Source organism: Glandiceps talaboti, chromosome 19 (assembly GCF_964340395.1).
Source record: "Glandiceps talaboti chromosome 19, keGlaTala1.1, whole genome shotgun sequence".
Classification (NCBI taxonomy): Eukaryota; Metazoa; Hemichordata; class Enteropneusta; family Spengelidae; genus Glandiceps; species Glandiceps talaboti.
Window position 1 is genome coordinate 4,286,228 of NC_135567.1, and position 24,730 is coordinate 4,310,957.

General features: G+C 36.0%; 1 protein-coding gene across 1 annotated transcript in view; it reads right to left on the reverse strand.

The window, feature by feature from the left end:
- The window catches only part of LOC144450371 (uncharacterized), a 191,433-nt gene that overhangs the window by 17,399 nt on the left and 149,304 nt on the right, over window positions 1-24,730 (reverse strand). The window contains exon 4 of the mRNA XM_078140974.1: window positions 19,440-19,541. Within this exon, the coding sequence (XP_077997100.1) occupies window positions 19,440-19,541 (102 nt within the window). The remainder of the gene's footprint in view (window positions 1-19,439; window positions 19,542-24,730) is intronic.

Here is a 24,730-nt window from a genome sequence, read left to right on the forward strand (position 1 = left end):
TGACTCTGGACGCACGTACACATACATGCACAGATGGACGGACAGAGCCCAATCTATAAGCCCCCATCCCAGACTACATCCGGCGGGGGCTGAAAAGTGACATCCTCTTCTAATACACCTTTACGGAAAGGTACCCAAATGTTACTCAAAACGAGGCTAAAGGGGGCTGGACTATGTTGCGTTTGTAGCAGACCTCTTCAGCAATGGCGGCAGTGAATGTACCTGTGTTCTCTTGCTCTCGACAGTGTTGAGCTTATCATATGACATTGGGACGGATCATCTGTACAAGGCATAGGTAGAGCTAGCTTTGCCATCATTCTAGCATAAAACTAATATTGCATGTATGAGTGTGTGGCCGGGTGGCCAGAAACAGTACATTGTTTGTATAATGTTACATTGATTTTGGAATGTGTATATAACTATAACTTAAAAGCAAATACAACGGTTCCTACAGATCAATCGGTGGCTGATGTTGTGCTATATATTAAAGAACTTGATGATTTCTGACTCCTGTACGTACATGCTACAAATGTTGTACATTATTACACTGTGTAGAAATGGATTTCTTGTCATCAGCTGATATCCATAAAAAAAATTTGTCTGTGAAAACGCAAATATATATGATGTAAATGTAGCGCTATCATACTTTAAAAACATGAAAGGTGTATTATATGTGTAATAGTTAATAAAGTGCTGATGAACAGATGGATGTATTCATGTTTGTTTGTCCTTGATTTGTTCTGTGTGACTGTGAAGTGAAGTGAATCAAACCTATTATCCAAAGCTGTTTAATCACTACAATTGACGGAATTTTCCCCCTATGTTGAAATGTTGAGATATTGAAAAACAGCAACAATGGCGTTGTTGCACAACTGTACAGTTTTTAAAAATGTTAATCCACATGCTGATCAATGCTAGGTGTAGGTGTTCATTTGCTGAACAGAATGATCATCCAGTTGCCTATCCAATCATGTTGTTATCTTTGCAATATACATGATTATTTGCCTGTTGCCATGGGCGTGGTCTTGTTGCTAGGTAAATTTACATACATTTTTTGAATGTTTATTCAACTATCTATTCATCACTGTTGTTATCTTTGTGAAATACATGACTGTTTGGCTGGTGCTATGGGCGTGGTCATGGTTGCTAGGGCCAATTGTGTCAAAATCTGCAGAATAACATTTCTAGAAACATCTTACCAAGTTTCAGTCTCATTGACCAAGTACTTTTTGAGATATAAATTTTTGACCAAAATTCACATGTTTACACCTAATTTGCATATTACTGATGAGATCATTATATGCTTAATAGTTTTTCATCTATACACCCACAGATGCATGAGTAGTTTTGGAATTATAGGTTTTTAACCAAAAAGTCACATTTTTAGCCCTAATTCGCATAATACTGAGGGAATCATGTCATGAACAAATCTTAATTTACTCACCCCTAAGAATGTTCTCACCAAATTTTATGCCAATCCGTCCAGTAGTGTTGGAGTTTAAGGACCAAATATCACATTTTTTACCCAAAACCCACATCTCTGATGCAATCACTTTCTTTTGAACAATTTCCCACCTAGACACCAAAAGTAACATGACCACCAAATATCAAAGCAATCAGTCCAGCAGTTTTTGACTTTAAGTTGTTTACAAACACACACACACTGTCACACACACACACACACAGACACACACACACACACACAGGCATACAGACAGACAGACAGACAGACACTTTACCATGCCTAGAGCACTACTGAACCTTTCAGTTCAGTTGTGCTAAAAACGCTCTAAATGAAATTAATTGGAAATTAGCTCTCCTTGGATTTGAATTTTCTCAATTCTGATGGATTTGCATTGGCTCTCAAGTTTTTTCTCTCACAGAGACCAATCTTGTAGTCTGCTGGTACGAAGTGCGCTGAGCATACCCGGGAGTCTTTTGTCAACATAAAGTCGTCTGCTTGCCGCATTAGTAATCCACATCTGTCTCCTTCTGTTTCCTTTGGGAAACTGATGACATGACACACCTGGACACTTGTCTGCTTGATTTGTACAACAAGCTGCAGCACAATACCACATTCCCATGGTTGTATATAATTCACTATCGATAAGTTTGTATTGGTTACAAACTTATCGATAGTGAATTATATACAACCATGGGAATGTGGTATTGTGCTGCAGCTTGTTGTAACCAATACACTGGTTGCTAATGTAAACAAAAAAAATTGCTTTCAAATGGTGGCACGTCTCTGAACTTTACCCCCTATAGCCTCGTTCTGATTAACATCTGGGTACCTTTCCGTAGAGGTGTATTCCCAGACCCACCCCCTTGTAATTACTGAAGGCTTCCTAATTTAACTTGCATCATAAGTGGGGTTGACTCCATAATTTTCATTTCTATTAGTTTTGCTTTTTAAAACTATATACAATGGAGTCTAGTTATACTGAAACAGAGTATTCTGGTTTGACAAAAATCCTATTCACATTGCTACATCTCATTGTCAGTCACAACAAAATTCCTACCAACATTACTACCTGGGGTACATTTCTTTCTATCAGATACCATATCATATCATACAAACAGAATGAAACTTTTCTAATTTTGATATTGAATTTCATCATAACAGGAGGCATACATGATGGATGTGACTTATTTCAAAAGTAAGAGGTAACAATTTAATGCAGCTTATTCCTCATTTTTTGAAAAACACCCCCCCCCCCCCGTCTAGTTTAGTATTTTTTTCAGTGACTCCTCTGATTCCTCAGACCTCCTCAGATCATAATGACTCCTCCCTAATAAAGTATAGTAAAAAGACTATCATTCATTTTCACTCATGAATAGTTAATTTAATTTACTCAGAAGACAATAGTGGTCCTTCGAACAAGACTTATAAATTAAGTTATGTATACTGATCAGAACTTTAACCTGGTGTATCTCTGAAATTACATGTCATGCAGGTTATGTACAATCATGAAATGGTTCCCTAGCAACCAAACTTTATGGAAATGGTTGTATCTTCTAGAGTTGTGTTCCCCTTTAATATAAATTGGCAGTACACCCCTAAGCCATATGTATGTGTAAAATGTACACCATGTGTATTCATAAGTAATGTCCCCATCAAATACGTCAGACGGCCACTCACACACATTTCACTATGCCTATAGCCCTACTGAACCTAGTTCAGTTGTGCTAAAAATGGTGACTCTCATATATACCGACAGTTGTGCATCAGTACATCCAGTAATGGTTGACAGCAATTAAGTCACATGCAGGTCTCCCATGTATGCATTTCCCATCAGACTCAAATGCCAAAATGCACATGTACATGGAGAGATTTTCTCACAAAGTGCAACATGGGAAAACAAGTCTAAACAATTATTAAGTCAGTGTACTGTGACCAAACTATGACCCACCTACACATCTTAGACATCTCAGATAAAATTTAACTTTGACAAAGATTCCTTTAACTTCCTGAAGGGTGATTGACTTTACTTGTCAAATACACTAAATGATTTGATCATACTACAGCATTGAACAATTCACTGCATGTACAAGTTTCACAGCTGATTACTTCTGGTTTATATAAACATTCCTGACAAAACCTCTTCCAAATTACATGGTTTAGCATTAGGTGTGAACAAACTATATGAAGGGTTAACTCACTATTTATCATGGAGCATTTCTCGTGACACTTTATGTTTTCTATAATATGGGCATGACCATTTTGATACGGAGGGTATAAGTGGCTATGATATTGATGGGATAGTAAAAGTGACCATTTTGATGGGGAGGGTACAGAATGCTGACATTACACTATGACAAGGATTGCTTTCTATTTAATGTCTACTATTCCTCATTGCACAGATGCATAAATGCATAAATCAAAAAGATGGTTAATTTGATGGGGGAGGGTTAATATTAGCAATGCGAAGCTCCGAGGACTGTGAGAGAGTCTATGTCATTGGTTGTTGCAAGTGCTCCATGTACATTCATGGAATGTGATAAACTCGTAAATCAAAATTGGACACTGACATAAATGTCAACAATGGTCTACCCGTTTCATAGATACAAGATTTCAAACATTATTTGTATTTTCTGCATAAAGCTTATGGAATATTCTAAATTATTTTCATCTGATTTGATATTTGTACAGGATAAAATCATTACTTATGCAAATTAGCATTAATCATGCAAGCCACTCCCACCAAAAGCTATTCAGCTCTAAGTTGCAGCCTGAAAATGCAACACAGTAAATTGCAAAACATTTGCTTCACTACCTTTTGAGATATCAGTGGAACAAAATTTCTGCACATACACACAGACATAGAGCAAGGCAGTTGCATGATATCAGCTCCCATACGGGAGCTAAAAACAACTTGTCCATTCCATTACCACCATGGAAATTTAAAAAGCTCCACCCAAGAAACGGCATTGGGATACACACATACCTACACAAGCGTATTATTTCACAGAAGTGAGATAATTATGGCCATATATGCCTTTAAATCATTCATACCAATATTTTGGGGACAACCAGATGAAATGGATATTGAATTCACATACATTTCAATTCTTGTCACTGAATACACATGGTGTACATTTTGTACATGGCTAAGGTGTATTCTGGCAATTCACATTAAAGGGGAACACAACTCCTGAAAATACAAACATTTCCATAAATTAAAGTTTGGTTGCTAGGGAACCATTCCATGATTTTGTATCACCTGCATGACATGTTATTTCAGAAATACACCAAGTTTAAGTTCTGATCTATAAACATAATTTTATAGTTTTTTTTCTAAGGACCACTATATCTTCTGAGGAAACTAATTTAACTCTTCATGAGTGAAAATGAATGAAAACAGAGAGTGATTTAGAGAGTCAAATTCCTTCGCAAAGTAGGCAAAAACACAATAAAATATACTCCCTTTCTACCTAAATATTTCTGTATTGAGTATAGGGCAACCATGTGAACCATGGAAAATGTTTTCTTAAAACCAGCCTGGCATTCTGTTTTTGACTCGATTCAACCCACTGAGTTTGCCTTTCATTCAATCCAGTATTAAATAATTTACTGAAGTTACTTAATAGTCTGATACCTCTATATAATTATTGACATTTTTGTATCACCTGACTTGTGAAAGGGGACTATCATTCCCTGACCCCCCCCCCCCCCTTCATAGTTTCATATAATAAATTTTCAAATTAAGTGGTACATCATGAATAATACCTATAGTTCAGAAGTTTGTATTCCAACAATGTGTGTAAGACCCAAAATCTATGGTCTTACCCAAAATCTATGGTCTTGCCCAAATGGGAGGTACTAGTAATAGTATTCAGTTTAAATCTGGTTAACTCAATACTTTCACTTACATGTTAATTATGATGGTACATGTATATATTCAAACTGTGTCATAAATTGAAATATGAAAACAAATACACATATTTAATATGCATCTTGGTGAGAAATTATCAGTACTACATTGTTGATGTGTAACTGTTATTATATGTGTAATACGCCTCCTGCTCTCCGTTATACCAGTAAAAATTACCTCTCGCAGCAAGATATGGAACGGTATTTGGTAAATAACATATACATATATGTGTAATAATACGCAGACAGTATGCAGATGAAAGTATCCAAATGACAATTGCAAAAATGATTATCTTGTGTTGACCTTTGACCTAATTATCATTTCTTATTATGTTCAGAGCTTCTCTGTTTATGTTCAAAACTTTCGCGTAAATTTTTTTCGGATGAATGATAGTCAATAAACTATTCTGCGACACATGATTTTTACTTCTTCCAATTGAATTGGTCAGTTCAGGATTTTATGATAAATTTACAAATTTCAACAAAATGATTATATCTAATGATTACTATTAGAATGCATAAATTAGTACTGAATATTACAATGTACTTGTTTACAGAAATTGTGTGTCATCTTGACCATGAATCATACTAATGTCTAACTTCTAGACATCATAGAATGGATTTATTATTGAGAAGAGTTTAGTTTAGTTTAGTTTAGTCTAGTTTAGTTTAGTTTATTTCAGTAAAACAACAAGATCCACAGTACAGATATACAAATAACAAGTCATTGAGAATGACATAGTCCCTGCTATGATTGGGTTTTAAGGAATTATCACTACTCTGATCACGCAACAACACTTGTGAACCTAAATCAAACAGACTTAGATATGTTGTGTCTGCTTGTTGGACATGGAACATGCCTACAACAATAAAGGATGGGTCGGGTATGGGGGATCGTATCACAAAGAAAATGGATATGCACATGTATGTCATAGAACACTGTCCTAATGCCAACTTTGAATGAGATCTGTTCAAGCATGTCTGAGTTATGGCTTTGGACATGGAAAATTCGCAAACAAAATGGATGCTAGGCGGCCATATTGGATCGTATCATGACAACAAATGGATATACACATGTATGTCATAGAACACTGTCCTAATACCAACTTTGAATGAGATCTGTTCAAGCATGTCTGAGTTATGGCTTTGGACATGGAAAATTCGCAAACAAAATGGCTACCAGGCGGCCATATTGGATCATATCACGATGAAAATGGATATGCACATGTATGTCATAGAACACTGTCCTAATGCCAACTTTGAATGAGATCTGTTCAAGCATGTCTGAGTTATGGCTTTGGACATGGAAAATTCGCAAACAAAATGGCTGCCAGGCGGCCATATTGGATCATATCACGATGAAAATGGATATTCACATGTATGTCATAGAACACTGTCCGAATACCAACTTTGAATGAGATCTGTTCAAGCATGTCTGAGTTATGGCTTTGGACATGGAAAATTCGCAAACAAAATAGCTGCTAGGCGGCCATATTGGATCGTATCATGACAACAATGAATATACACATGTATGTCATAGAACACTGTCCTAATACCAACTTTGAATGAGATCTGTTCAAGCATGTCTGAGTTATGGCTTTAGACAGGGAAAATTTGCAAACAAAATGGCTGCCAGGTGGCCATATTGGATCGTATCATGACAACAATGAATATACACATGTATGTCATAGAACACTGTCCTAATACCAACTTTGAATGAGATCTGTTCAAGTATGTCTGAGTTATGGCTTTAGTCAGGGAAAATTTTCAAACAAAATGGCTGCCAGGCGGCCATATTGGATCGTATCATGAAACAAATTGACGTGCATATGTATGCCATTGTATGTTGCCCCTGTACCAAGTTTGAAAAAAATTCGGTCCAGGCATCTCCAAGAAAAGGCTGCGGACGGACGGACGGACGGACGGACGGACGGACGCACGGACGGACGGACAGACGGAACCCAATCCATAAGTCCCGGTCCCGGACTTCGTCCGGCGGGGACTAAAAACTGGTACAAATTGTCGAATTACATGGATAACCCACAAAGTCAAAGACTTGTTTCCACTGGGGTCCATAAGAGAGCCGTCATTATTTAAGGCCGGGGGATGGGGGGGGGGGGTGTCGTATGATTTGGAAAATCCAAAACTTCAGTTACCCCCCCCCCCTCAGTGTCTATGTTTACTTCAATTCAATGTTAACAGCACCTGTAACTTTTTTGCAGCTGTTCAGTTTTTAGCAGGTTGCATCAAAAAATAGTAATTATAATAATGAAGCCTTCCAATGCTGCCATAAATGTCTTATCAATGTCTAGGACATATAAAGAAGTCAAAGTACTCTCATATCAACAGTTCCTTCAATGTTGTAAAAAAGCAATGTCAGTACTAACAGTGTGGGAAGAGATGCCTTGGAATTTTTTTTTATGTAATGGGATTGGAAAAGCAACTATTGGTAATTCAAGTGAGCAATGGAAACAGCCTAAGGTAGAAGATCACTGCTTAGACAAAGTAGAGATAGATAAATTGAAACGGTTGACTCCAGCATATGTAAATACACTGGGTGGATGGACAAAAACATTAAGGATATACCTGTGTGTGTGTGTGTGTGTGTGTGTGTGTGTGTGTGTGTGTGTGTGTGTGTGTGTGTGTGTGTGTGTGTGTGTGTGTGTGTGTGTGTGTGTGTTGGATGGGAAACATAATAAAACCTCTGAATATATGAATGTATAGAATATGAAGCTAAAGTTGTATATAATTTCCTCGAAACTACAAATGAATCACACACCAACAAAAAAAGACTACTAACTTTAAGTTTTTGAACAACATATTAAATTTCCAGTTGCCAATGTAAATCATTAGTGACAGAATTAAAGTGGAGCAAAACTGAAGGCAATACAAGTTTCTGGAGAGTCTTTATATAGTTTTATATCACCTAGCATATTTTGGGTTTTCAGAGAAACAGCAAGTTTGAGGTTTGCTATTTGAATGGCTTCTTTTCTTACGAGTCACAGCCAGGGTATCTAGCATATTCAAATATTCAGTAGATGCACATTGAACATTCTTGACCATTGATATGAAGGAAACAGACACTTATTTCAAAATGAATTTAATGAATATTTAAATGTTATATCTTTTTTGCAGAAGAGGTCAAGCATGTCCCCACATTGGTGCTTTGCTGTTTTTGCTAGCTGAGATTATTGCTAGTGGACATGAGACTCTTCCAGATGATGCCTCCTACACAGATGTCTTGTGCCCAGTGGTCATTACCCCAAAAACAGCACATGTAACACCTAAAACCATGTGGGATGTGGAGATAAAGAAATTCTCTGTCAACAGAACATCAAATACAAAGGACTATGCACCACAAGTTGCTCCACAATTGAAGCCTGAAGAAAATTATCAGCGAGTGCTTAAACTGGTATATGATGTTCAAAATGCAAACAAACAATCAGCAATGCCACCTGTTATGAAAATAGTAGATGTTAATCATTTTCATGTTGACCATTTACATTTACCAGAACCCACTATTGTGACAGACATGCCAGAACATTGTCATAAGTTTGACATCCTATTTTGTTAAGAGGAATCAATTGTGGCCTATCCATTACCAGTGTACAAGCGCCATCATCAGAATGGTTTGATCAGAGAAAAGGAACAATTACAGGAAGTAAAGTATACAGAATCATGTCCTACTTGAAAAATCATAAAACAGATCCAAACAAGATAGTGAAAGACATTATCCAATATGAATTAGATTCAAATCTGAACACTAGTATTCCATCATTAGCCTAGGGAATAAAAAATGAAGACAAAGCTGTCAAACAGTATATCAGTGATCTAAGTACAAAATGCAAGGATGTAAAGTTTACCAGACCAGGTTTACTTGTTTATCATACCAGGTTTACTTGTTTATTATACCAGGTTTACTTGTTCATTATACCAGGTTTACTTGTTCATGATACATACCCATATATAAGAGTTAGTCTTGATAGGATTATTATCTGCTCATGTCATGGCAAAAAGCTAGTGGAAGTGAAATGTTCCTATTTTTATCGTAATCAGTACTTGATGGATATTGTGAAACAAGGTAAACTTGACTATGTCCATGTGGTTGACAATGAAATCTTTGTAAAGAAAGGGCAGTCTAGGGGCTATTTTGAGCAAATAACTCTTCAGTTAGTACTGTCAAAGGTAACTAGACCTGAAATGCTTGTCTGGTCAAAAGTGGGATACATTGTTATTCCAGTTCAATTTGATGAAGTGTACTGAGAGAACTCAGTACTTCCTGCAATAAATACATTTTTTGCCGATTACGTTGTTCCAGAAATTCTGACTGAAAGAGTCAAATTGGGATGAAAGTGATGGTAAGGGGTAGACCATTCGATATGCTGGGGGGGGGGGGGCTTGGAAGATTTGTGGAGAGTCATTATTTTTTTTCGCACCTGCTTGCCAGAGAATTATTTTTTTTCTCCTTCGCCTATGCTGGCAACTTTTTTTTTCTTTGCTTCTTTGAGATATCCGGATTTTTGTTGACGTCAACGTTGAACACCTACATTTGTTGCCACAATTTTCTGTTTGGTTTTCGCACAAGGTAATACAGAGAGTAAAAAGATGCTGTTCTACCGGGGTATCACACACAGATTATATTTAGAAAACTACATATTTCATACATGTTTGATTTTCAATTAAATAAACATAATTGACAGTTTTTATGCCATGGTATGATGCCACACTGAAAATACAAATTGGAAACTTGACTGGTGAGCTCAGACATTCAGATAGACCGGTAAGTTTCTCCAGCTCGGGGGGGGGGGGGGGGGGGGTCAGTGTTTTTTTCCATTGGTCCAACAAAAAGTCACTGACCCCTGTGAATAAGTTTTCATAGCATCTGACAGTAAGCTGTAGAGGGAAGAGCTTTGAAACTGGGATATGTCTACCTCTTGTGTGAGTGTGTGTGAATGGGGGGGGGGGGTTCTAGAAGCCTGGAGGTTTTTACTTCTAAAGGCAATGTTTAGGCTATTCACAGACACTTTCAGACAATAATTTGCAAGCTTTACAAGACAGCTCTAACAATTGTAAAAAGCAAATACATAAGGTTGAAACATTTTTGAAATAAAGTTTCATAACATCTTGACAGTGAGAGGTGGAGGAAAGAACTTTGATTTGAAACTGGAACATGTCTACCTCGTATGGGGGAGGGGGGTTCTAGGGGGTGTCCCCCTAGAAGCCCTGGAGGATTTTTACTCTGAAAGCCAATTTTCAGGCTATTAACAGACACTTTCAGACAATAATTTGCAAGCTTTACAAGACAGCTCTAACACTTGTAAAAAGCAACTACACATGGTTGAAACATTTTTGAAATAAAGTTTCATAGCATCTTGACAGTAAGAGGTGTAGGGAAGAACTTTGATTTGAGGCTTAGGTCGTAGGGGTCTCCCCCTAGAAGCCCTGGAAGTTTTTTACTTCTAAAGGCAATGTTTAGGCTATTCACAGACACTTTCAGACAATAATTTGCAAGCTTTACAAGACAGCTCCAACATGTAAAAAGCAATTACATAAGGTTGACACATTTTTGAAATAAAATTTCATAGCATCTTGACAGTAAGAGGTGGAAGAAAGAACTTTGATTAGAAACTGGAACATGTCTACCTCTTATGTCGGAGGAGGGTTCTAGGGAGTCTCCCCTAGAAGCTTTTCAAGTTTTTTACCAATTTTGGTGAATCTTATTGTTGGTTTAACGAATGAGTGGCCTCTGGGGTGATGCAGTCCAAGGGCCCCCCCCCCCTGCCAAATCTGTAGTTTTTTGTTTCTATCTAGGCAATTTTTAGGTTATTCATAGCCTCTGAGATATATATTGCCAAGCATCGAAAAGCTAAGTAAATGTAACCTTTTTAAATAAGTGTTCCATGTTATAAAAGTGGGCCTGTAACATTGGTATAGGGGCATTGATATTGCATGCATAGTAACGTTACTGATGTGTGAGAGCACTTTAGGAGGTCATACCTAGTGTACAATAGAAACTTGAATTTGAGTTGTGGTGTTGATACATGTAGTGTCTGAAATAAGAAGTATATCATCCCTTCTGACAAATTCATACTGAAGAGACTAGAACAATTTAGATTAAGTTCTTTTATAAACTATCCAATAGTATGAAGATTACCATTACAAAACCTTCAAGTTCACTTTTGCCCCAAGTGCAAGATAAGTGAAGCACTGATTGTGAAACAGCCAAACACTTACATGGCATGTTCTGTAACTAGTGTGGTAGCTAGGTAATACATGTTTTTTATATGTATAATTTTATGTATAGTTATGTTTGAACCTTCAAGTTCACTTTTGCCCCAAAGTGCAAGATAAGTGAAGCACTGATTGTGAAACAGCCAAACACTTACATGACATGTTCTGTAACTAGTGTGGTAGCTAGGTAATACATGTATAATTTTATGTATAGTTATGTTTGAACCCTTACATGAAGTAATATTTAAACCATTTATGAAAGAAACAGAGACAAGAACAAATATATATATGTACCACAGGCTAACGAAACTGACTGGTCCCTGACATGTGTTTAAAACTGTTTGTCATGTTTTGACAAGTGTCCTGGTTGGAGAGGTACGAGCAGGTTGAACAGTATACTCGATCCTGTGCATCATTTCCCTGATATTTTTTTTCTAGCAGCAGTGGTCCATCTTTTTTTTCCATCACCCACTCATATCCGGATTTTTTTTTTCAAGCAAATCCACTTGGCATCTTTTTTTCCCCCGAAATCTTCCAAGCCCCCCCCCCCCCCCAGGATATCAAATGGTCCACCCCTAATGATTAGTAAAAATTATTGAAAGATACTCATGTCTTTTTTTCTACTTTGAGATTTGGGACCCTGAAGAGATGGAAAAATGAGTTGAAGGGAAACACCATACCACTTGGTGAAATAATTGTATATTTGTGTAAGTTTTTGAGTTGTAGATGACCATGATGACTTGTGATTCATTTTTAGCATTCAATGGACAAACTAACAAGATTCAAGTCCATCCAAAGTTCAAAAAAATGCATTTATTTCTCCAGGAATGGTGTCCCCTTTTCTGGATTGGCACATTTAAAGAGGCATGGTTTGCAACTTCTATTTTTATTTTTATTTTATTTTTAAATTATTTTATTTTATTTTATTTTATTTATTTTTTTTTTGGGGGGGGGGGTTCATTTTGGTTACTTATATGTACCACTGACTGTAACTTGTCTAATGGCCAGTAATCCACATGCAAAGCCCATACCCTGTTACCTATTGTATGCTATACTATAACATAATATGACAGACCCCCACGGCCTCACAATGGATGGTAAAGCATACACAATTTATTTTCAGGAGTGATTCGGTTTATTCTGCCACCGTATTTACACGAGTGATCCTGAAAATACAGCAGAATATACCAAGTCACTCATGAAAATAACTCCTGTATGCTCTAGAGCACTAATATTACACTATGGCAAGGATTGTTTTCTTTCTTCCTACTATAAAATTGATGTACTGATTTGGTACCTAAGGGAGTGAACACACCATTCCTTGTACATGATGGACGTGTTGAAGGTGATCCTCAAATGTTGTATTACAGTTGAGTATCTTCTAGAAATAGTTCAACTATGTTGCAATTGAGAATAACCATAGTAGTTCATCATTCTCAGTTAATATCACCAATAAACCTATTCAAAAATCATCCCTACAAAACATACATATTGTACCTGTATAACCCATTGTAATTAGCATTTGGTTACAAAAAAAAAATTCTTCATTCCACGATATGAAAATCGTGTGTTGCTACAGTGGACATTCTTTTAGAAAAGGTTTGAACCAGATTTAAACTGAGTGCCTCAAATAATGGCTAAATCATAGGTTTTTTGTTCCTAAAATGTACATACATTGTCGAAATGCAAGTATCTGAGTTATAGCTAGCATGTATGGCATACAATTATAACTAAACATTAATTATGAAACCTTATGAAATTTGACAAAAATTAGTAATGAACCATTACGATTATAAACTATATCAATTAAACAATCACGTCTTTACCATCAATGCATGTACTAAACAAGTCTCCATAGGAGATAACCCCCCCCCCCTTCAAATGTGACTAAATGGAGACATGATTTAAAAGAAATCGGTGGCAACAAATGAATAGTACAAAATGTCTGTGACAATGCAGGGTATTGCTAAATGTCAGTACCTGAACCTGAAGATCCAGATCTAGGTCAAAGGTCAATGTCTAATTTGAATGTCTAATCTTATTTGAATGGGGTTTCTATGTATTACAGTTTTTGAGTTACAATTTTAACTACAAATATGGCTCCATTCGGTGAAAGTGATATGACACCAAAGATAACGCTTGTGTATAATTCCTTTAGGATATATCATATTAATGCACACTTCAATTCAATAAAGTTTAGTACATACTCCAAACATAACTAATCACACATGTTCTGAAAACTTGATATAACTTTTAGTTTCAATCACTCATTTGCATAATTAATGATTTTTTAATAATTGTTTCATACTGTAAACTGTTTTATACAACAAAATAAAATTTTACAAAATGCTGTTTTGTATACTTCTTTATTCAGAGGTAGGTCAGAATATCATCCCTTGGCCACGTTTTGGGATGATATCATGACCATACTGACAGAATGTGAAATATTTGGCAGGATGGCAGAAATTACATGAGAGGCCAAGTTGAGTGTATATTTCTGCTATCTTTTCGAAAGATTGTGTGGTTGTATATATCTCCCATCCCCCTAAAATATCATGCACCCTAATTTGATGTTGATCTCTAAAATATCAATCTGTGAAACCATTGTTCACAAAAGCTGTTGCTAGGTATATTTGCATACATTTTTAGAATATTTATTCATTTGTCTATTAATCCCTGTTATCTTTACAATATACCTAACAATTTGGCTGTTGCTATGCACGTGGTCTTGTTGCTAGGGAAATTTGCATATATTTTTGAACATACATTCACTTGTTTATTAATCCCTGTTATCTTTGCATGGCATAATATAATTTTGCTGTTGCTATGGGTGTGGTCTTGTTGCTAGGCATATCTACATACAATTTAGCAATTCTCTTTCATTTCCCATCACCAGTGTTATTTTAGCATTATGTCATTGTTGACCTGTTGCTATGGGCGTGGTCTTGTTGCTAGGCATATCTACATACAATTTAGCAATTCTCTTTCATTTCTCATCACCAGTGTTATTTTAGCATTATGTCATTGTTTACCTGTTGCTGTGGGTGTGGTCTTGTTGCTAGGCATATCTACATACAATTTAGCAATTCTCTTTCATTTCTCATCACCAGTGTTATTTTAGCATTATGTCATTGTTGACCTGTTGCTATGGGTGTGGTCTTGTTGCTAGGCATATCTACATACAATTTAGCAATTCTCTTTCATTTCCCATCACCAGTGTTATTTTAGCATTATGTCATTGTTGACCTGTTGCTATGGGTGTGGTCTTGTTGCTAGGCATATCTACATACAATTTAGCAATTCTCTTTCATTTCCCATCACCAGTGTTATTTTAGCATTATGTCATTGTTTACCTGTTGCTGTGGGTGTGGTCTTGTTGCTAGGCATATCTACATACAATTTAGCAATTCTCTTTCATTTCTCATCACCAGTGTTATTTTAGCATTATGTCATTGTTGACCTGTTGCTATGGGTGTGGTCTTGTTGCTAGGCATATCTACATACAATTTAGCAATTCTCTTTCATTTCCCATCACCAGTGTTATTTTAGCATTATGTCATTGTTGACCTGTTGCTATGGGTGTGGTCTTGTTGCTAGGCATATCTACATACAATTTAGCAATTCTCTTTCATTTCCCATCACCAGTGTTATTTTAGCATTATGTCATTGTTTACCTGTTGCTGTGGGTGTGGTCTTGTTGCTAGGCATATCTACATACAATTTAGCAATTCTCTTTCATTTCTCATCACCAGTGTTATTTTAGCATTATGTCATTGTTGACCTGTTGCTATGGGTGTGGTCTTGTTGCTACGCATATCTACATACAATTTAGCAATTCTCTTTCATTTCCCATCACCAGTGTTATTTTAGCATTATGTCATTGTTGACCTGTTGCTATGGGTGTGGTCTTGTTATTCAATCATTTGACAGGGGCATGGGTGTGGTCATGGTTGCCTGGGCCAATTACGCAACAATTTTCAGACTAACAGTAACACTTTCAGAATCATAACCAAATTTCATCCCCTCTAGTTTGAGAGGTAAAGCTCAATATCAAATCACTTACATCATCTACAAGACAGACAGACAGACAGACAGACAGACAGACAGGCATTTCACCTTGAGTAAACTTGTAGTTCAGTGTTAAAGTTAGGTATACAATGGTCCCAAGCAACCTCAAGGACAGATTAATTAGAAGTTCAAAACTCCCAGCCATTCAATTTGAGTTGACCGATCATATAACCCGATTTGATCACTATGGCTGTGGCTGTTTGACATACTAGGTTGGGAATACCATCACTAAATAAAACATAGGAAACCAGAAGTACACACAGTTACATGTACTACAATGTAAACATATCACACTAAGATGGATTGAGCTACTTAACTGCAAGTAATGCATTAGAAATCAGGTTACATGATTGGTCCATTCAAACTGAGTGACGGGAGTTATGGACATCTAACAAGATTGTTCAATGCAAGATGGTAAGGCTTAGTAATCATCAGAATTGATGCCTTCCCATTGACTATGATGTCAATTGCACCTGGTAAATATATGCGTTCTAAGCATGTTTGTTCTAGAAAGATGTATTTTTACTGATCAGAAGTCATATTAGCTCCAGTTTCACAACTTGAAAATATACTACTCGCATTTGGTAGGAATCATTGACATACCTTGGGGGGAAGGGGGGTATGTACAATTGTGACCATTTTGAATACAGGAAAACTTATAGTAGTAGTAATTCTTGTAGTTGATAATGATTTGTAATTGTGCACTCTCTTGTTGACCATGCTTGTCAGTATTTATTTATTTATAGTTTGTTTGTTTTGTTTGTTTGGTTTTGCAAATATAACAACTAAGCCTGAGTGCCCTGTGAATGTTACCGGAGGTTCCCTTAGGATGCTTCCACAAAAAGTTGGTGTGTGGGGGGGGGGGGGAGATTTTCTGTCAAACCCCCAATTTTTTTAAGTACCCCCCCCCCCCGCCACAGCCCAAAATGTCGAAGTACATTTTAAATAACATATACATACATACATACATACATACATACATACAGACAGACATACATACAGACAGACAGACAGACAGACAGACAGACAGACATACATACATACATACATACATATAATACACACGTACGTACGTACGTACGTACATACATACATACATACATACATACATACACACACACACATAAATACATACATACATACACATACATACATACATACATACATACACACACACACATACATACATACATACATACACACACATACATACATACATACATACATACATACATACATACATACATACATATATATACACATACATACATACATACATACATACATACATACATACATACACACACACAAACATACACACACCCAACCACCCACCCATCCATACACCCACCCACCCACCAACCAACCCACCCACCCACCCACCACACACACACACACACACACACACAAATACATACATACATACATACATACATACATACATACATACATACATACATGCATGCATGCATGCATGCATGCATACATACATACATACATACATACATACATACATACATACATACATACACACACACACATACATACATACATACATACATACATACATGCATGCATACATACATACATACATGCATACATTATACTGATCACATTACTATCCAGGCATCAAGTACCCTGCCTGTAAAACAATGTCTACCAAGACATTCTCTTTGCAAAAATTAAAAGAATGTGTTTTACTGTTTCTGTCCCTTTGGCACATACTGAGATTTTCTTCTTAATTACATTTGCAAATGTTGATGAACAAGCTATTTAAAAACAGTTTTGTATCAGAATGTACTAGTTCAGTACCCAAATTGTAAAGTAGTAAAAACTGACAACTTGAACAGAATGACGTTGAATAACACTATAAAATGCAGTTTCGCATCTTGTTCTTGTTTGATTTAATGGAATATACTGTCAAGAGAAAATAAATGTAACTCAAACAAGCCAAGCAACATTTTCATGTCACAGAATGTTGCATCAAGTCATATATTGGTATTGATATTTACATAGTGCATGCAGTACATCTGTGTATTGTCTTCTTTCAAGACTTTTTACAAAACCTTTACTAAGTGTGTTCATTTTACTTTTTAGACTTCCATGTGGTAGCTCCCTCCTTCCAGAATGTGTATAATGGAAATGTAATTTTCAACGTCACTCTTATCATCATCATCATCAGAACCAATCCCTCCTTCAAGTAAATCTGAGTTTGAACTATATGTATCTGTGTCATCATTCTCACTGTGATTATCACTGTTTTCAAATAACACATTATTCCCACTATCAATATTCATTTTGATAATAATGTATCTATTTACTTATACTTAATATATTTAGGCAAAGTTTAAAAGTTTTAAAAAAATCAAATACTATCATTTGTTACACATTTCGCAGCTGGTGTTCTCACCATTTCTAGAAAGTACCTAGCATACCTTAGAGTTTATGTTGTAAAGTTATAGTCATGTCAATAGGAGAGGAATTTTACACAAAATAGTTAGATATCACTTAGGAACAAGGGAAGGGTGGTCATATTAAACAAAATATTTTCAGTATAAGTGGAAAGGGAAATTTGAAGCATAAAATACCATATAGAATATCAGTATACCACATTAGTAAAAACTGATGGAAAGTGATGGAAAGTGCTGATAAACATGACATTTATTCCTTGTGTTGTGATAGTGCATGCAATCATTAGAATCGGAGGGCTTTTGCTCAAAATGCATTTTGACATCGTTGTTGAAACTGATTTTTGCACATAGCAGGGAAAATGACTACTTTACAGTAATCCTGGTCCTGGATATGTTCAACCCTGAAGCTACACATTTTAAGACACTGGTATTTTTTGGACCAAAAACAGCAAGTGCCATTCAACTTTTACGTTGATATATTATTTTGTATGTGCAATTTGAAGGATCAACAACATTTAACAACAAGACATATGGCAGCAGTGATTTTTCAAACTGTACTCTAAACTTTGGAATGGCTTACCACAAGAAATTTGTCAGTCATCAAATCTGGAGACTTTTTTGGACAAATTGAAAACACATCTCTTCAAACTAGCATATTGTGTGGATTGAACCTTTCAAGTGCCATTAAACAGAATTTATCTTTTGGAATCTGACACTATGGTTGAAAATAACTGACCACCTATTGAAAGGTTAATTTTCCCATGTATGAGGAGTCATGAAGTCAATTTATTTTTCAGGTCCCCCCCCCATGACCCACATTACTTTTTTCAGATACCCCCCCCCCCCCAATGCTATGCACATTTTTTCGCGAAACTCCCCCCCCCCTAAAATATCCCCCAACAAGTTTTTGTGAAAGCAGCCTTAATATCAAATTGTAAGCTTTATTGAAAAGAAGTATCATCCAAACACACAAACAGACCTAGTAGAAGTGAGTCACCAATGCAATTGTGGTGAATTGTGTGTTTCTGAACTTTCTTTTACGTCTGTTCATATTGCTTGAATATAGTTGTACATTAACTTTGAATAAACAAGGGTAATCCCCTAGGCTAATCACATCTCTAGTCTGTTAGAAAAACATGTCAAAATATAACTCTATAGAATTTCTATAGTTGTCTACAAAATATCTATAAAATCTTTTTGTAAGGGGAGCTGATTTTTTTATGAAAATATGCCGGTACTTACCTGATCAAGTTGATAAATTACAGTAAAAATATTCTCTGAAAAAATCACATTGGGATGTGTGTACACATCACAGAGTAGATAAATAAGATATAAGTTCATCTAAACCAACTTACTCCATCAGCAGCATTTACTTGGGCCCCAGCTTCCAGCAACAATTTACAGATATCCAAATGCCCTTCCTCAGCTCCATAATGTAGACTTGTCCTCTTGTTCAACTATAATTAAAAGACACATTATGTATTAATCCTCCTGTTACAATATTGCAATGTATTATATCAACAATATGTGTAAAATTACTTGAAATGTTTCCCAAGTCTTATTATTATATATATAGATTGGTTAATGTTCACATAGAAAAAAACTATGTATTTAAAATTTGACGTTATTTGTATTTATTACATTGAATGTGTACTGTAAAAGTATTTTTTTTGATAAAATACCTGTCAGAAGTCATTATAAGAATTGATGATATTTTTGGTAAAATCACAAACATTCCTAGACATGCACCTCAATAATATTCCTTGCCATAGTGTGTTCAAAATGGTCAAATGTGTGAATCACGGTACCATGTTCTGTGTGGTTCTTAACACATATTGTTACAGTGAACTTGTACTTCTAAAAAAAATAGATTCTGTCATTTACATGACATCACATTGTTTGGAACCAGAAAAAAACCGTTTGGGTATAATAATGTATCTGTAATGTAATCATTTTAAAGGCAGATGGAACACTACAAGTATGACGTGTACAATAATATTTTAAGCATACCAAATATCACAAGGTAAATTTTAGACGTAAGTATTATTTACACACACACACACACACACACACACATTTCACCATGCCTATAGCACTGCCAACTCTAGTTATTCCATGTTACAGAGAAATATCTTACTTAAAGACATCAAATTGGAATGAGTGTTTCATAGGAACTAGCTTAATTTGCAAAAAAATCATAGTGAATTAAGGGCAAAAAATGTTTGTTTTCACTGAGCTGTTTTTTGATAATGACCAAGAAAAGAACTATAAACATGAATATAAATGTGCATAAATCAGAAAATTCAAAATATTTTGCTACATTTTTAAAACAAGCGACCTATCGGTCAGAATAGCTCCGCTGGTTTTTTTTTTTATTTAATTTTTTTATTTTGGTGACATGTACAAGTGGTTCAGTTCTTCAGCTCTTCACTATGCAGTTTTGCTTTAGCGATGCAATAAAGTGATTAGTGGTTTCATGTGATGTCTCACTATAAACACATTTTACACAGAAGTTGGTAATGTATTGTACTTTTATACCATAGTCACCATTTTATAACAAAAATCTACTGTTATGAAAAATTGCACAAAATCTCTGAAAAAAATGACTGGGAAATGCACACAAGAAAAAAAAAGAGGATTTTGAGGTTGGCTATAAATAATTCCAGTGTCTTACAGCTTTAACCCTGGAAAATTTTAATGATGAATGAAATAAACTAGGGATCTAAAACAATTTTGAGGCAATTTGAATTTCAATTTTCTAACAAATTTACCAAGTCAACAACATTCAACTTGTACTAGTTGTAGTAGATATATATAGGGAAGAAATGTATTAATCGCCATCTTAGTTTCCGTACGGCGACAATCCCAAGTACCCGAAAGAGACTCATTCTCAGCCAATTCCGGGTTCGACACTAGAGTAAAAAAGTCATTATCCCACAGGACTAGGAAAATTGATAACGTAGTAGTCTTGCAAAAAATGGGGTGGTCCTATCTTTAAGTGCTTTCGCTTGTTCACTTAGGCTCTTCATCTCTCTTAGTTTTTGCTCTACTTCTAATTCACTTTTCCAAACCCCATATTTATTTCAAACCCTGTGTTGTAATTGAACTGTCTATTTCTTTGTAGTTGTTTGTGCATCATCAACTCCTTACTGTAATTTTATTCTCTTGTTTATGTTTTGGAGCTTCTTCTCTTTTTTTGTTGCTTTCTGTGAGTAGTTTGTCTTAATTGGGGGGGGGGAGTAATAAGATATTATGTGGTCTTATTTCTAGCTTAAATACTACATAACATTTCTGGTACACATTGATCTAACTATTGCATTTTTAAAAGACAAAAAATTACCTTACATAGAGCAAGTCTTTATAGTGTTGTCCTTAGTGCATATTAGAATGTATTTACAACATAAAAATAAATAAATTTGAAGGTTACCAGCAGTTACAGCAAAATTTTGTTACTAATTACATGTACAAGTCACTTCGTCTATTTTCGTGTCTATGTACTTCCGGGTTGACATAAATGTTAAACATGATAAAGTCGGCCCTATAATTACTAAGAAATGACAAAATCGTTCGCAAAATAAAGTTCAGGATTTTAATTTTTCAAACTGAATATCAATATCCACTACACATTCAATAACTGGTTTCGTGTATTTAGATATGTGCCCCAAAACATGAACACGGAACACGGAATCGTGTCAGTGTTACTAGCCATGTTAGCAGTTTCATTGTAGTATGGCGTTGAATGCCTGCCAATATTCGAAAATTCAATACTGCAATGACTATATGCAATACTGCAATGACTATATGCAATACTGCAATGACTATATGCAATACTGCAATGACTATATGCGATATGACTACATGAGATGACTATATGCGATATGACTACATGAGGTGACTACATGCGATATGACTACATGCGATGTGACTACATGAGATGACTACATGCGATATGACTACATGAGATGACTACATGCGATATGACTACATGAGGTGACTACATGCGATGTGACTACATGAGATGACTACATGAGATGACTACATGCGATATGACTACATGAGATGACTACATGCGACATGACTACATGAGGTGACTATATGCAATACTGCGATGCGAGATGATGACATGATATGCGGCGATTTTGTAATGACGTTATGCCATTCGTAGATTATTCGATATGCATAATGCGAGTATTAATATGAAACAGGCTAGGGAGTACTGTCTAACAAGAAGAAACAGGTCAAGAATGAACCACGTGGCTTCCGTTGTCTCTTGCTGAGAATTGCTCTCGTCTAGCGTCTGCCCATGGCTTCCACTTCGACCACAGCCTCCATAATCCGTAATTTACAGTCGAGTGTTCATTCCTTACTGGTAGACCTGCGATCACTAAATGATAGAAACTTTGATGGCTTCCAACGGAAGTGTGTAACCCTTGTGCGTCTGGCATTTAATTTAGACGCTTTAGGTATAATTGACAATAACGTCGTAAGTCACCTACATTTGTTGCCACAATTTTCTGTTTGGTTTTGGCACACGGTAATAGAGAGAGTAAAAAGATGCTGTTCTATCACACACATATTATATTTAGAAAACTAAATATTTCATACATGTTTGATTTTCAATTAAATAAACATCGTTGACAGTTTTTATGCCATGGTATGGTGACACACTGAAAATACAAATCGGAAACTTGATTGGTGAGCTCAAACATTCAGATAGACCGGTCAGTTTCTCCAGCTTGGGGGATGGGGGAGGGGTGTCAGTGTTTTTTTCCATTGGGCTGACAAAAAGTCACTGACCCCCCTGAATAAAGTTTCATAGCATCTGACAGTAAGTTGTAGAGGGAAGAGCTTTGAGACTGGGATATGTCCTCCTCTTGTGTGAGTGTGTGTGAATGGGGGGGGGGGGGTTCTAGGGGTCTCCCCCTAGAAAACGGCCTGGAGGATTTTTACTTCTAAAGGCAATGTTTTGGCTATTCACAGACACTTTCAGACAATGCATGTTTCAGCAATGGCGCGAGATCGCCTGTTGGGCGACTTTCCCACCGGGTGTGCTTTTCGAAAACTACACAACACATGATAAGCTTTTATGACACGGAATCATAGAAAATCTACCCCGTTTCCAAACTAATCGTAATTTTATCGCGAATAGACAACCGTTGGTCAAAATAGCAAATTAAAAATCAAATGAATTTTACTATGACCGTGAATTCACATAACCGGTGGTTTGAATTCTGAGCTCCCTAATATACCTATCGAAAAGACACTATCCCGTCGGACTACCTGCAATAGGCATCTTAGTAACCTCTCACTTGATCGTGAGGTGCATATACTGGAATGAACCATTCTGTAGGAGGGGTAGAGAATTTGGATTGAAGTTTACAACCCTTTTTCAAACAAATATTTGTCATTTGGGCGCACAATGCGTAGAATTAAGACTATAGCATATATTACATTGCTTGTTTGACGTCAATAGTGTCTTTTGAAAAGTTGCACTTTACCTAAAGTCTCGCGGACTGATTTCCAATATGGCGTCGGTCATAATGCTCATTAACATATTCATTTTTTTTTCAAATTACAAAAAAAATCATCATAAAAAATAGAAGAGAAGACGTGCTGACTTGAAATTAACAAATCTAAGTAAGCTACCCTCTCTGCATCAACACACCAGATATCAAAGCAATCTGACTTGAAGTTTATGAGGAGTTGATAAAAATGTCATTTTTGGAAAAAAAATCATAAAAAATTGAAAATAGCACAGATCAACTTGGCATGAACAAATCTGAATAGCCTCCCCCCAGGGAACATGCACACCAAATATCGAAGTATTCTGGCTGTCACTTTCAGAGAAGATAGTGAAAATATAAAAGTTTGACGGACACCTATGATTCACCTATACACTCTATACTCTATACAACCTATACCTAAAGCTACGCTTTCAGCTTTCGCTGACAGCGGAGCTAAAAATTTGACGGACACCAATGATTCCACCTATACTCTATACCTTAATACAACCTATACCTAAAGCTACGCTTTCAGCTTTCGCTGACAGCGGAGCTAAAAATTCCTTAGTTCAGATAAATAACTTGTTATTTGACAGCTCAATCATGAGAATAAAGTGCTCTTGTTAGAATATAACTACAATGCCCATTACTGAAAATGGTATTTTACCAAATGTTACAAAAATTGTATGATGGAAGAAGAATTCAGAATTCAGACCTCTTTTTTGGAAACATCTGGAAGAACATTACTCTCTTGGAAAACTAGTGATTGTAAGAAAAAACACTGTATAACTTCACAAGTTTCTTGGTAAATTCTCAAGAGAATGTATAAAAATGCCAAGATACCTTCTGACTTTATGCATGACTGTGTTCTTCTTTCAGAAACTAACTATGACAGCAATCTCTGCTGTAATGTCGACATGTGAATATGAAGAACTTCCAAAATTACTATTTTCTTGCAATTCTGGTAGTAGCTCAGACAACAATTTCCAACACAGGAATTGTTATATTATGAAAACGTCTCTTTAATTTGAGTAGTATAAGAACTGATGGGACCAGCACCTTTGCTAGAAAACACAATACATGGAATGTCATGACTTGAGTGTTAATGTCTGTGAGTATCATATGCTGGAAGTGTGGGCTTCCCA